Source organism: Bos taurus, chromosome 3, assembly GCF_002263795.3.
Source record: "Bos taurus isolate L1 Dominette 01449 registration number 42190680 breed Hereford chromosome 3, ARS-UCD2.0, whole genome shotgun sequence".
In the NCBI taxonomy this organism is placed as follows: Eukaryota; Metazoa; Chordata; class Mammalia; order Artiodactyla; family Bovidae; genus Bos; species Bos taurus.
In genome coordinates, this window is record NC_037330.1 from 91,663,774 (window position 1) to 91,676,086 (window position 12,313).

At 49.9% G+C, this 12,313-nt stretch overlaps 1 protein-coding gene and 1 non-coding gene across 2 annotated transcripts; both read right to left on the reverse strand.

The window, feature by feature from the left end:
* Positions 1–93: 93 nt before the first annotated feature.
* Positions 94–1,402, reverse strand: LOC132344906 (acyl-coenzyme A thioesterase 11-like). The gene is made up of 2 exons (XM_059885135.1): positions 1,306–1,402; positions 94–386 (listed from the first exon to the last, which is right to left on the reverse strand). Exons 1-2 carry the CDS (start codon positions 1,351–1,353, stop codon positions 180–182), a joined length of 255 nt encoding a protein of 84 aa, XP_059741118.1. The 5' UTR covers positions 1,354–1,402; the 3' UTR covers positions 94–179.
* Positions 1,403–6,994: 5,592 nt separating this feature from the next.
* Positions 6,995–7,101, reverse strand: LOC112446164 (U6 spliceosomal RNA). Its single transcript, XR_003034225.1, has one exon. It is a non-coding gene; the product is annotated as a U6 spliceosomal RNA (small nuclear RNA).
* Between the last annotated feature and the right edge of the window lie 5,212 nt (positions 7,102–12,313).

A 12,313-nucleotide genomic window follows, 5' to 3' on the forward strand; every position in this document is an offset into this window, starting at 1 on the left:
TACCCATCATCACATAGTTAGGTGGGCCAGGCCCCCACCTCCAATTCCAGGCTCAGTCCCTTCCCTGAGGGCTCAGAATATCCTTGACTCAGATACTCACCTAACACACAACCACAGTGCCTCCCTTCCCATCTCCCACTCCTAGCTAAAAGCAGGGGCCCAGAGCAGTGGGGGATGGCTCAGCGGGGGGAGACCCCTCGGGGCCCCCTCCCCGACCCCCACTCCCCTATACCCCCGCGCTCCGGCACCCACCGGCAGTGCTTATCCCACTCGGGCCTCCGGCGGAGGTCAGAGAGCAGCAGGAAGGCCTGGGCTGTGTCCACGTGCACCAGCATCTCCATGTGGAAGGAGAGGAACTTGTCCTCCTCTAGAGTGTACAGGCGGACCTGCACAGGACAGAGGGCAGCCTTGTTCCCTCGTCTCCTCCTCAGACTATGCTGGGGACCCGGGCTGGAAGTCAGGGCCGCACTGATTGCTGTGTGTCTGTGAACAAGTGACTCAACCTCTCTGAGCCTCGGTGGCAGCCCCGTGAAAAATGGGAGATCCAGCACAAGTGGATAGGAAGGTGTCTGAAGAAGCAGGGACTTCATGGATAAGCCCACTATTCAGATGGAATGGTACTTGACGTGAAACGGAACACACTCATCCCTTCACACAAGTGAATGCACTGTGCCTAAGGAAATACGTCAAAGGTTACATGCTGCACGACTCCCTTTACTGGACATTCTCAAACAGACCGAACAAAGGGCACAGAAAACTGGTCTGTGGTTTCCAGGGATTGGGAGAGAAGAGGCTTGATCACAGAGGAGACAGAAAAATCGGAGGTGTTATGGAAATGCTCCGTATCTTGATTACTGTCGTGATGATGTAACTTCATGTGTTTTCCACACTAGCAGGATTACACACTAAAAAGGGGAAGTTTACTGTATGTAAATTATGCCTCAATTTTTTAAAATATCGAACATTTTCTTTTTAAAAATAAAAAGATAAAGAAGCAGTAACTAATGCGAAACCAGAATGGATCCTCAGAGCCAGGCGTCCATCCAGCCACTGATGTCACTGTGGGGAGGTGACCCACCCCAGGACACAGGCAGAAGTGGCAGAGCTCAAGCCCCTCCTCAGCCACCCTCACCCCCAGCCCCCAGCCGAGCCGCGCCAGGCCTAGAGGGGGCGGGCGTGCTGCTATAACTGGGGTGGTTTCACGGCTCTCGCAGGGCCTTTTAGGGAAGCCCCCTCTGACCTGAGTGGTTCGAGAGGGTTGGCTGCTCAAAGGAGAAAGGAAAGCTGGGAGGGTGGGTCCGCTACCTGGTTGCTCTCCGAGGACAGCACCCAGTTGTCCTTGGCCACGAGCATCTTCAGGGAGGAGACGTTGTTGTAGCTCAGCTACACCTGCCCAGACACAGAGCAGCCTCACCCTCCCCTTCCTCGGGGGCTCGTGCCAGGGCCACTCTGATGTGTGGAGAGGAAGCTGCACATGAAGGAAGGAGCCCCGGGCTTTGGGAAGGGAGGCCCGGCTGGGCCAGACTCCTCCTCCCCTTGGGACCTCAGCTCGCTCCTGCCAAGCAGGGGGACACGGGAAAGCCCCTGGCTCACCAGCCTGGCCTTGAGGCAGAGTATCCTGTCCCCTTTGGGCCTCCTCCAAGAAGGGAGGGTTGCGGGTCCCCGACAGGTCTGAAGGCTGTCCGCACAGAGCAGAAGGCCTTACCTGGTTGCTAGGATCCCAGGGGACAGAGAGGGGCATCTCTGCCTGCTTACAGGACACGATGTACTTCCTGGGAGAGAGGGAAGATGACAGATCTGGTCCCTCTGGGGCCCACCTCTTCTCAGCAGGCTTACTGGGTGCCAGGCCCTGTGGTCAGCCCAGCAGGGTGGGAGGCACCCCTACCTGGCCAGGGAGACTGGCTGGGCACACAGAAGACAGCAGCTGAGGACACGCACACTCAGAGGTGGGGACTCGCAGGGAAAGGTGTAGACCCGTAACCCTTGCCTGAGTGAACCCTTGTGCCTCAGTGTCCTCATCTGTAAAATGGGATCAGTAGTCACAGCTGCCCCCTCATGGGGTCATCAGAAGAACAGTACTGGGCGTATGGTAAACCCTTCCTAAGCACCTTTTTCTTATTAATATCAAATGGTGAACCGTCGTGTGTTTCCAGCACTTTCAAGCTTGTAAAGTGCTTTGACAGTGGTCATTCACACCTGGATTTGCATCTCAAGCCATTGCTCATCTCTTCTCAGAGCCTTTGCTTCTTCATCTGCAAAAGGGGCATCAGAATCAATGGGAGAGACTCAAGATGTAAAAGAGGCCACACCTGCCCGGGTTCAAATTCTCATTCTGAGAATCATTCCTGTCTGTGTGCCCGTGGACACCAAATCCCTCTGTCCTCAGCATCCTCACCTGTTCAAGGGGCCAGTAAGACCACTGTGTCAAGAGGCCAAGACCAGAGACCGCCTGGATGTAAACACCCAGCCCAGGGGCAGCTCCAAAGACAGGTGAGTTCCCAGGGGCAGGGAGCAGACAGGGAGTTGAGAGAACTGAAGCCGTGTCCTTCCCACCACCTGGCCTCCACTTGCCTGTCCAGGCGGATCTTCTTCCTGGCACAGCCAGTTTGCCCAGCCCCCATTATTGCCCTCCTTCCCCAAAGGGCCCAAGGAGACCCTCCCTGCAGTCCTAAAGCAGACTTCAGGTCACACAGGGGCAGCCTGGACAGCGCAGTGCCTGGTCACTGAGGCCCAGCCCAGCTTCCCCTCACACCCGTGAGTGACTTTGGGAACACCACCCGCCCTCACTAAACCTGCTTCCTCCTCCAAAGGGGACTTGCTATGGGCAGGCACGCTTCTGAAGAGTTTCCCGTGCCAGACTTCCACCAAGCCTCGTGACAACCCTCTGTGGATGGCACTAGCACTACCCCCTTTTTACTTTATTTTGGCAGTGCCATGCAGCTCGTGGGATTTCAGTTCCCAACCAGGGACTGAACCTGGGCCGTGGCAATACTTTGGCCACCTGATCGGTGGAGCCGACTCATCTGAGATCTGATGCTGGGAACAATTGAAGGCAAGAGGAGAAGGGGACGATAGAGGATGAGATGGTGAGTTAGCACCTCCGACTCAATGGACGTGAATTGAGAAAACTCAGGGATATAGTGAAGGATGAAGGAGCCTGATACGATGCAGTTTATGGGGTCCCAAAGAGTCAGACGGGCTTCCCTCGTGGCTCAGATGGTAAAACGTCTGCCTGCAATGTGGCAGACCTGGGTTCAATCCCTGGGTTTGGAAGATCCCCTGGAGGAGGATATGGCAACCCATTCCAGTACTCTTGCCTGGAAAATCCCATGGATGGAGGAGTCTGGTAGCTTACAGTCCATGGGGTCGCAAAGAATCAGACAGGACTGAGCGACTTCACTTTCTTTTCTTTCTTTCTAAAGAGTCAGACATGACGTATCAACTCAGCAACAACAACATTAGATATCATTGTTTCATGCAATCAGTTTTTGTTTTGATTTAACTGTCTCACAAATGAATATTTTATCTGATCAAGTAACTGAGCAGGACACTATGGGGCCTTCCCAGGACAGAACCACCTCCTCCTTTGCCTCCACTTGGCTCTTGTTTATAGGAAAACTTTAGCCTCCTAGGCCTTCCTCAAGTTCCAAAGAATAAATTTAATCAGAGAAGTGAGAAAAGGCAGAAGCAAAGGAAAACAGTCAAACAAGACAAAATAAGTTTAGCCATTAAACAAAGTCATGGACCTTTTGTTCCTCCTCAAGGGCTATAATAATATCCTGAGCCATGTCCTTTTAGCTGTTTTGCAGAGAATGAAAGCTCCACCAGGTGGAAGAAGTTAACTGTGTGCTGTCCACAAGTGTGTAGACCCCAGTCCACTTGGAACCCAACTACCTCACCATCAACCTATCAGAAGAGTCTACCAGCTGATCACACACCCCACAACCTCCCTCATTCCCTCCCTCCCTAACCCTGTGTTTAAAATCCTTTCCCTAAAGCCATTGGGGAGTTTGGGTCTTTTAAGCACTAACTGCCTAAAGTCCTTGCTTGGTGCCGGGTAATAGATGCTGCACTTTCCTTCACCGCAACCCAGTGTCAGGAGATTGGCTTTACTGCACACAAGGGGGCGAGTGGACCCAAGTTTGATTCAATAGTGATCATTTTTTAAATTCAATCACAGACCTTCCATCTGGGATCAATTTCCTTCTGCCTGAAGAATAGCCTTCATAAATTCCTCAATAAGAATTTATTAGTGATGGGGCTTCCTGTGGTTGAGAGTCTGCCTGCCAATACAGGGGACTTGGGTTCGATCCTTGGTCCAGGAATATCCTGCATGCTGTGGAGCAACTAAACCTCTGCACACCAGCTACTGAGCCTGCACTCTAGAGCCTGGGAAGCACACCTGCTGAGCCCCGGAGCTGCAACTCCTGAAGCCCGTGGAGCCCCTGCTCAGTGACGAGAGAAGAGCCGCCTGTGTGCTGCAACAGAATAGCCCCCACTCGCTGCAACTAGAGAAATCCTAGTGCAGCAACGAAGACCCAGCGCAGCCAAAAATAAAATGAACAAATAACATTTTTAGAAAATAATTTATTAGTGATACTCAGATCTTGTTTACAAAAAAACTATTTTATCCTCATTCTTGAAAATATTGTCACTGCATGTGGGATTCCAGGGTGTCTGTTATTCTGTTTTAGCACATCAGAGTGAATCTCCCACTGCCTCTGGCTCCCATTGACATATCTGGCTCATTATTCCACTGGAATCATTTCCCAGTCTCATCTCCTACACAGTTTCTGCTTTAGCAACACAGCGGTTCCCCCAAACTCACAGTAACGTTTCTTACCTTTTTGCCTTTTCTCAGGCTGTTGCTTCCATCCAGGGTGCTTTCTTCCTCCCTTTCATCCCCATTCCATCTGCATGACTCCTACTTATCTGTCAAAAACCAGTGGTACCTTCTCTAGGAAGTCCTCCTTGGGCCCCTCCCCACAGCTCAGGACTTTCTCTCTGCTCTTGCAGCATAGATCAGAACTGTATTATAGTGTGCTACAAATCTCTGGAAACTTGTTTCCCTCTCTGCACTGAGAATGCTTTAAGAACAGAGACCACATCTTATGTATCTTTGCACACCAGGTACCTGAGGCCTGGCCCATACGTGGTACCAAATATACTTGGCAAGTATTTCAATACTTCAGTAAGTATTTCCTGAAGAAATGTTTTACTCTCACTTTGTCCTCCCAAACCTCACTCTTGCCCTGTTCTTTAACACTTAATCTGTTCTCTGCCACCTCCTCTCCACTGGGGTTCTGCCTCTGATGACATGGCTGAGTTGAAAGTCTTGTCCTCGATCTTCATTCTCTGCCTTCCCTAGAGCATCTGCTTTATGATGCTCAAACTTAGGAATCCTCCTTCCTTGATCTCTGGAGCACTTCACTCTGCTGGTTCTCTCCCTGCCCCATATTCTTTTTCTCTTGTGTTGTTTTCTGTGTCCCCATTCCCTACCCCCTCTTAAAAAAAAAAAAAAAAAAAACACACCTCCTTACATCTGTGTCCCCTGGGATTCTGGGCTTGGGTCTCCCCTCTCTCACTTGGGATCTTGTCTATACTCCTCGCTTCAATTATGGTATCCATGCACATGGCTCCTGAATAAGTCAGGGTCCAAGGTGGAAAGCAAGAAACAACACTAAGTATTTCTCCCCAACGCAGGGATTGACCCGGGTCTCCTGCATTGCAAACAGATTTTTTACCATCTAAGCCAGCAGGGAAGCCTCATTTGAAACAGAGGAAGCAGGGACTTCCCTGGCAGTCCAGTGGTTAAGATGCTTCCATTGCAGGGGACACAGGTTCAATTCCTGGTCAGAAGCGAATCTTGCATGCCTTGCAGCCAAAAAAAAGTGTAAAAAAAGAAAACAGTTTCATGATGCTAGCGAGGAGCCAAATGGGCGGAAGGCAGGGATACCAGAGTGGGAGTAGGAGCCATTCATTGCTAGACACATTCCCTGAAGCAGAGGAAAAGAGATGACAAAATACACTGCCTCTCCCAACCTCTTACTCCATCCGGCCAGTGCTTCCCATTGCTTGACGCAGCTGGAAGGCAGACAGGGGGCAGGGTTGAACTCAGTGCAGGGCCAGGGAAGAGCCAGGAGTGGATCTGCGGACACCCTGGGCTGAGACTAACATAGCCCCATCCCTGGGCTTCCCGCCCCAACTGGTTCATCATCTACATACCTGACGTGACTCACCACGTCTTACTTGAATCTTCTTCCCACAAAACCCGTTCCTCCTCCCAGCTTTCTTATTTCTATCAGTGGTCCCTGATTCTCCAAGAGACAGGCTGAAACCTTCCAGCAAAGCCTCTGACTCCTCCCTCCCTCTCCTCCTTCCTCCACGTGGTGTCAGTTTCCAGGTCCAAAAGATTCTTTGATGAAAATACACACAGATCCTCCCCTTTCCTCACACCCAATTCAGATCTCCTCTTCTCTTACTGTTTTTTTTTTCCTTTTACTTTGCAGCATGTGGGCTTTCTCTAGTTGTGGCACGCAGGTGTACTTGCCCCACGGCATGTGGGAGTTTAGTACCCATACCAGGGATCAAACCTCTGTCCCCTGCACTGGGAGGTGGATTCGCAACCACTGGACCACCAGGGAAGTCCCTTATCTGGCTTCTAACAAGAGCTTCTTCGCTGGGTTCCCTACTTCCGTTAACCTTTTCCTGATTCATGCTACACCACAGCCTGCCATCACCAGTGAATCAAAGATGGCTTTTTCCGCCCTGCAGCCTTATTGCCCGACCACAGGCTCACTCAAACCTCATGACTTAACAGCCTTCCCCCAGTTCCCCTAGGATGTCCTGTGCTCCCTCCTTCTGAGCTTTGGGTCATCCTGCCGGTTATCTGGAATGCCACTTGCTCTTTCCTCTCCCCCAGTGGAAACCCCACCCAACCATGCAGCTCCACACTGATGTAAATCTTAGGGAATGAAATCTTTTTTTTTTTTTTTTAAATATGGAACGCTTCACGAATTTGCATGTCATCCTTGCGCAGGGGCCATGCTAATCTTCTCTGTATCGTTCCAATTTTAGTATATGTGCTGCCGAAGCGAGCATGGGAATGAAATCTTAACAGCAGATTCCAGAAGCCTTAAAAATGTGCAATTCTACTTCTGAGAATCAGGCCTAGAACATCATCAGGAATATGGCCAGAGAGGCTTATTGGAGCATTTGCTTATTAGTAAAAGACTGTAAACAATCAGGTATCCAACATGGAAGGTAATGGTTCCATAAACTAGGGAAACAGCCATTGATTGAGATTTTATGCATCTATTAAAAGGGAAAATTGCAATCATATGGGGAAATGCTCATATTATGTATGTGAGGGAAAAGCAGATTACAAACTCATGTTTTATAAATTATATACATACATGAACAACAACACATCATCTTTATCAAGCATTTGGTAGGTACCAGGTACTGTCACAAATGATTTACATGTGTTTTGTCATTTAACCCTCATGACAACCCTACAAGGTAATAAGTGAGGAAACTGAGGGACCGAAAGGTGAAGTGACTGCCCCAGGTCACACAGCTAGTGAGTGTCAGAGCTAGAAGGGAGGACAGGCGCCCAGAGCCTATGCATTTAGACATGCTGTCCCCCACAAGCAGAGGAAACCCAACCGTTTTTTTAAACAGGCAAATATAAATATTCCACAGGCCAGATTATACTACGTTAAAACCTAACAAATACAATAAATGTTGGGATGTGGTACAGAGCAATATCACAAGACAATTCTTTTTGAAGGTTGTTTTTTATGTATGCATAGAAAAAATGTATAACAATATACATCACAACTTTAATAATAACTTTCTCAGAAGGAAAATATTTTTTTTTCTTTTCTTTTTTACTAGCTTTGATTTTTTTTCAAAATCTGGAGTATGTATATATTACTATTTTCCTGGTTTTGGGTTTTAAAAACAATGTATGATCCAATTAGGAGAAGGCAGTGCCACCCCACTCCAGTACTCTTGCCTGGAAAATCCCATGGACGGAGGAGACTGGTGGGCTGCAGTCCATGGGGTCGCTGAGGGTCGGACATGACTGAGCGACTTCACTTTCACTTTTCACTTTCATGCATTGGAGAAGGAAATGGCAACCCACTCCAGTGTTCTTGCCTGGAGAATCCCAGGGATGGCGGAGCCTGGTGGGCTGCCGTCTATGGGGTCACACAGAGTCAGACACGACTGAAGTGACTTAGCAGCAGCATGATCCAATTAGAGCAGCAGCTGTGGCACATTGGTGTCTCTGTCCTCGACATCTAACACAGTAAATGGCACAGAATAGGTACTCGGTAAAAGTGAAATGGATGTCCTTTAGTTATAGATCCTGCCTCCTGCACAGTCACTCTAGAAAGGGATTGCAGGATAATGTGAATCCACAAAGCTCAAGGATATGAAACAACAGCAGGCAATTTTCACAGAAATGAGGCTACTAAGTATAGGAAATCATTTCAATGCTGCATTCTTAGGACTCAGTAACCACTTTTCTCTTTGAAACTAAGTATTTTTTCAGTGGTTTATTATAAATGTACAATGACAGTTGTGAACATCAGTTGATTTTGGCGGGGTGGGGGCAGAAGCTTGAGAACTGAGTATGTTGGTTGCCTTGCTACTTAAAATAAAATGGGCTTCCCTGGTAGCTCAGCTGGTAAAGAATCCACCTGCAAAGCAGGAGACCCCTCTTCCATTCCTGAGTGAGGAAGATCTGCTGAAGAAGGGATAGGCTACCCACTCCAATATTCTTGGGCTTCCTTGGTGGCTCACCTGCAATATGAGAGACCTGGGTTCGAGCCCTGGGTTGGGAAGATCCCCTGGAGAAGGGAATCTGTACCAGTATTCTGGCCTGGAGAATTCCATGGACTATATAGAGTCAGACAGGACTAGCGACTTTCACTTCATACTTTATGCTTCCTTAAATAAAGTGGCCACAGTGCTTGCCCTTGAACAGGTCTCAGTAATCAACAATCTTACGGGAAGTAAGGGAGTGTAAGAACAAAGGGAAAGCCCTCAAGAAACAATAGTTCAGATAAAACAGAGTCCTAGTTCTTCCTCAAGGGGTATGTGTAAACAATCTCACAGGGAGTTCTGCCAGAACTAAGGCTTCCACCCAGGCGGAGGATGGGATGTTGACCTTTCCTGAGCTTCATGATTTCAGTCAACTAAAACTTGGACTCCATCATCTTTTGCCTCAATTCTATGGGGAATTCTCCTCTGCTCAAGCCCCTTCATAAACACACATGTACAACTGCTCCTATTTTGCTGTTCCTGGAGACGTTGCTTTGGGAAAGTAATAAATCCTCCTCTGAATCTTTGGCTTGGTTGTGTCTTTTGACTTGGCACGGAAAACACAGTTTTCAAGTAAGGGTGTGGGTAACTGAAGTAACCCAGGAAAGAGAAGCTGGGTCTAGGTGGACCTGTGGTGGTTCTGAGTGGAATGGCCTGGGAGGTCATGTGGCTCTGTGACAGGGAATGGGGGGATAAGAGGTGTGGAGGGGGCCCTCCTCCAGCCATTCCTCAATAACAGCTTCCAGAATCATTCTCCAAAATGCGAAGCTGAGCATGTCCCTCTCCTGCTTCTCCCACAGACGAAGGCTCCCTATGCCCTCCTGGTTGGAGTCAAGCTCTTTATCAGGGTGACCCAGCCCTGCTAGCCTCCCCAGCCTTCTCCCCTGAGCATCCCTGTCTCCCACCTGGCAGGGTCCAGCCCCACTGCACAGCTGCCCTCCTGGGCAAGCCCTTCTCCCACATGCTCTGCTCCCTCCACACACACTGCCCCCTCATCTAGAACAGCCTTTCCTAGCCCTGGTCCTACATGGCTCTCTAAGTCCTCCATGTCTCCCCTGAAAGTCACATGGCCTGCCCAGGAGGCTGGGGTTCCCAGTTCCCCTGTGCTCATCAGGGATCCATCAGGTCCCACCTCGGAGGCCATGCTATTAGCCCATCTTACAGGCTGTAACCCCACACTCCCGCAGCATCAGCTCTAGAACAGTGGCTCCACCTAAGAGATGCTGGAGCCCCTGACAGCCCCCATGTTCTCCTCTCCTACCATATGTCACAGGGGGCTGATGGGTCCCCAGAGCTACCATGGTACTGGGCACAGAGTGGGGCTCAGTACCAACATCAGTTTTCTGTCTCATGAGGAGTGTCATGGGCAATGGGGTCCTGTGGCCTGGAGACCAACCCAGAAGTCTTCCTCCTGCCAAAAGCCAGAGCTGAATAAAGACCCTCTTCCTCAAAGGCAGCCTGCAGAGGCCACAGAGCTGAGAGAGGCTGCTATGCTGAGTGCCTCAGAATCCACCAGCATCCTTTCCAGGGATGGACAACACACAGCCTGCTGGGTGGAAAGACCCAGGCTTATACCTCAGCTCTGCTGCTGACCGACTCCCACTCCCTTATCTGAGATGCAGGAGTTATACTTCCCCACAAGAATGTCACAAAGACTAAATAAGCACACAGTTCTAAAGCGGACGCCAAGCAGGGCCCTGTGGGGTACCTGGGCACTGAGGTCTCTTTGTCTGTCATTTCTTATAGGCCAAACTCCAGGCTCCATGACCTCTTGGTTCCAACTGGTAGAACAGTTGCTGATCAAGAGAGGAACAGCAACATAACTACCTGAGGCAAGATTAAAGGGACCATAGAGGCTCATCAAGATAAGAGACTAGATCACCTGAGACCCTGCAAACGCCCTAATCTTGCCAGCAACCCCTCCCTTTAGAAACTGCAGAAGAAGGAATGAAGACCGTTACTGCCCTGATCCTTATCACATACTCCTGCCTGACTAGGTAACCTCTCCCTGGTCACCAGAGAGTGGGGCACACTTCTTGAGCAGCTTGCCTGCTGTGTTTCTCCTTTGCCTGGCAAAGTAATAAAGCCACTTTTTCCTTCTCCCCCATAACTGTCTCCGTATTTCTGTTTGAAATTGGTGCACAGACAGCCAAGATTTTGGCAACAAAACAAAGGCTGTTTGTATGTGGAAAGCCTAGTCGATGGTAAGAGCTAAGTTCTAGACTGTCTCCAACATCACCCTTACTCTTACTGGCAAGTCTGGCAGCGCCTTGCTGTCTTCATGGGCCTCCATCTCCAGGCACAGATGACCACCCCTTTCTCCTCTAAGTGACCCTTCTATTGGCTTCCTGGTCCCTCCCCACCTCTTGTCATTCTGTCCCACAACACTTAACCAATTTCTCTTCCCCCACCAGCCCTAAAGTCTGTGGTCCCCAAAAGTCTGCCTCCACCCCCTTCTCTCTTGCCTTAAGCAGGAAAAGATGCTCACAGCTTCATGTTTGGTCCAGAGTCCTAGACTTCTACATCCAATTCCTTCCTGGGCAGCTGCTCTTCAGGGACTCCCGGAGCCCCCATGACCTGAGGATACCTGAACCAAACTCCCTCCCGACCTTCTCCTTAGGTCCCAGATTCCCTGGATCTGCCCACCTGGGCATCCTTCTAATCACTCTTACACACACACAGACACACACACACTCACTCAAGTAATCAAGGCCCCTGCTGGATTTCTCTGTACACTTCTGTCCCAATTCCCCATGCACATGGCAGTTGGCTCTTGGACTAATTTAAACTCCAGGGTCTCTGAAACAGGGACAGTCTCTGTTTTCCCACACCGGGAACCACAGAACACCCTCTGGGCCAGGCAGTGACCAGTCCCTCCCCTGTGGACTCAGAAGTGGCCTGCAGCAGCCCAGGTCAGCATGCCAGTTCTATCAATTCTATCCATCTATCTTCACTTCTATCTGAAAGTGAAGTCACTCAGTCGTATCCAACTCTTTGCAACCCAACAGACTGTCCTACCAGGCTCCTCTGTCCATGGGATTTTCCAGGCAAGAGTACTGGAGTGGGGTGCCGTTTCCTTCTCCAGGGGATCTTCCCGACCCAGGGATTGAACCCATGTCTCCTGCATTGTATGCAGACGCTTTACCATCTGAGCCACCAGGGAAGTCCAAAGTAGGGCTCGTCTGGGATTTGAAGCCAGGACCTCTCTCACCCTAAGCGAGAATCATACCCCTAGACCAACAAGCCACTAATCTATCTGGGATAGAAGGAAAATTCACGTTCCTCTGGCAGATCTAATCTGTTCTTGTCACTCACCCTTGCCTGACCTTCCAGACTCCCTGGGGCAGGGCAGAAAGAAGGAAGGCCTCCTTCTATGCAGGGGAAGAAAACCTCCAGGTCTTTAGGAAAGCAAGGTCAAGCTGGGTCCAGATCCCTGGCCCCCCAACTCTCAGGCTGGAGCAGACAGGCAGCAGGTTGCTGG

Bases quoted from the DNA above. Each gene is read 5' to 3' on its own strand.
- LOC132344906 (XM_059885135.1), bottom strand. From the start codon at position 1,353: ATGCTCGTGGCCAAGGACAACTGGGTGCTGTCCTCGGAGAGCAACCAG. The intron at 387-1,305 runs GTAGCGGACCCA...TGTCCTGTGCAG, and splicing joins TGTCCTCGGAGAGCAACCAG to GTCCGCCTGTACACTCTAGA.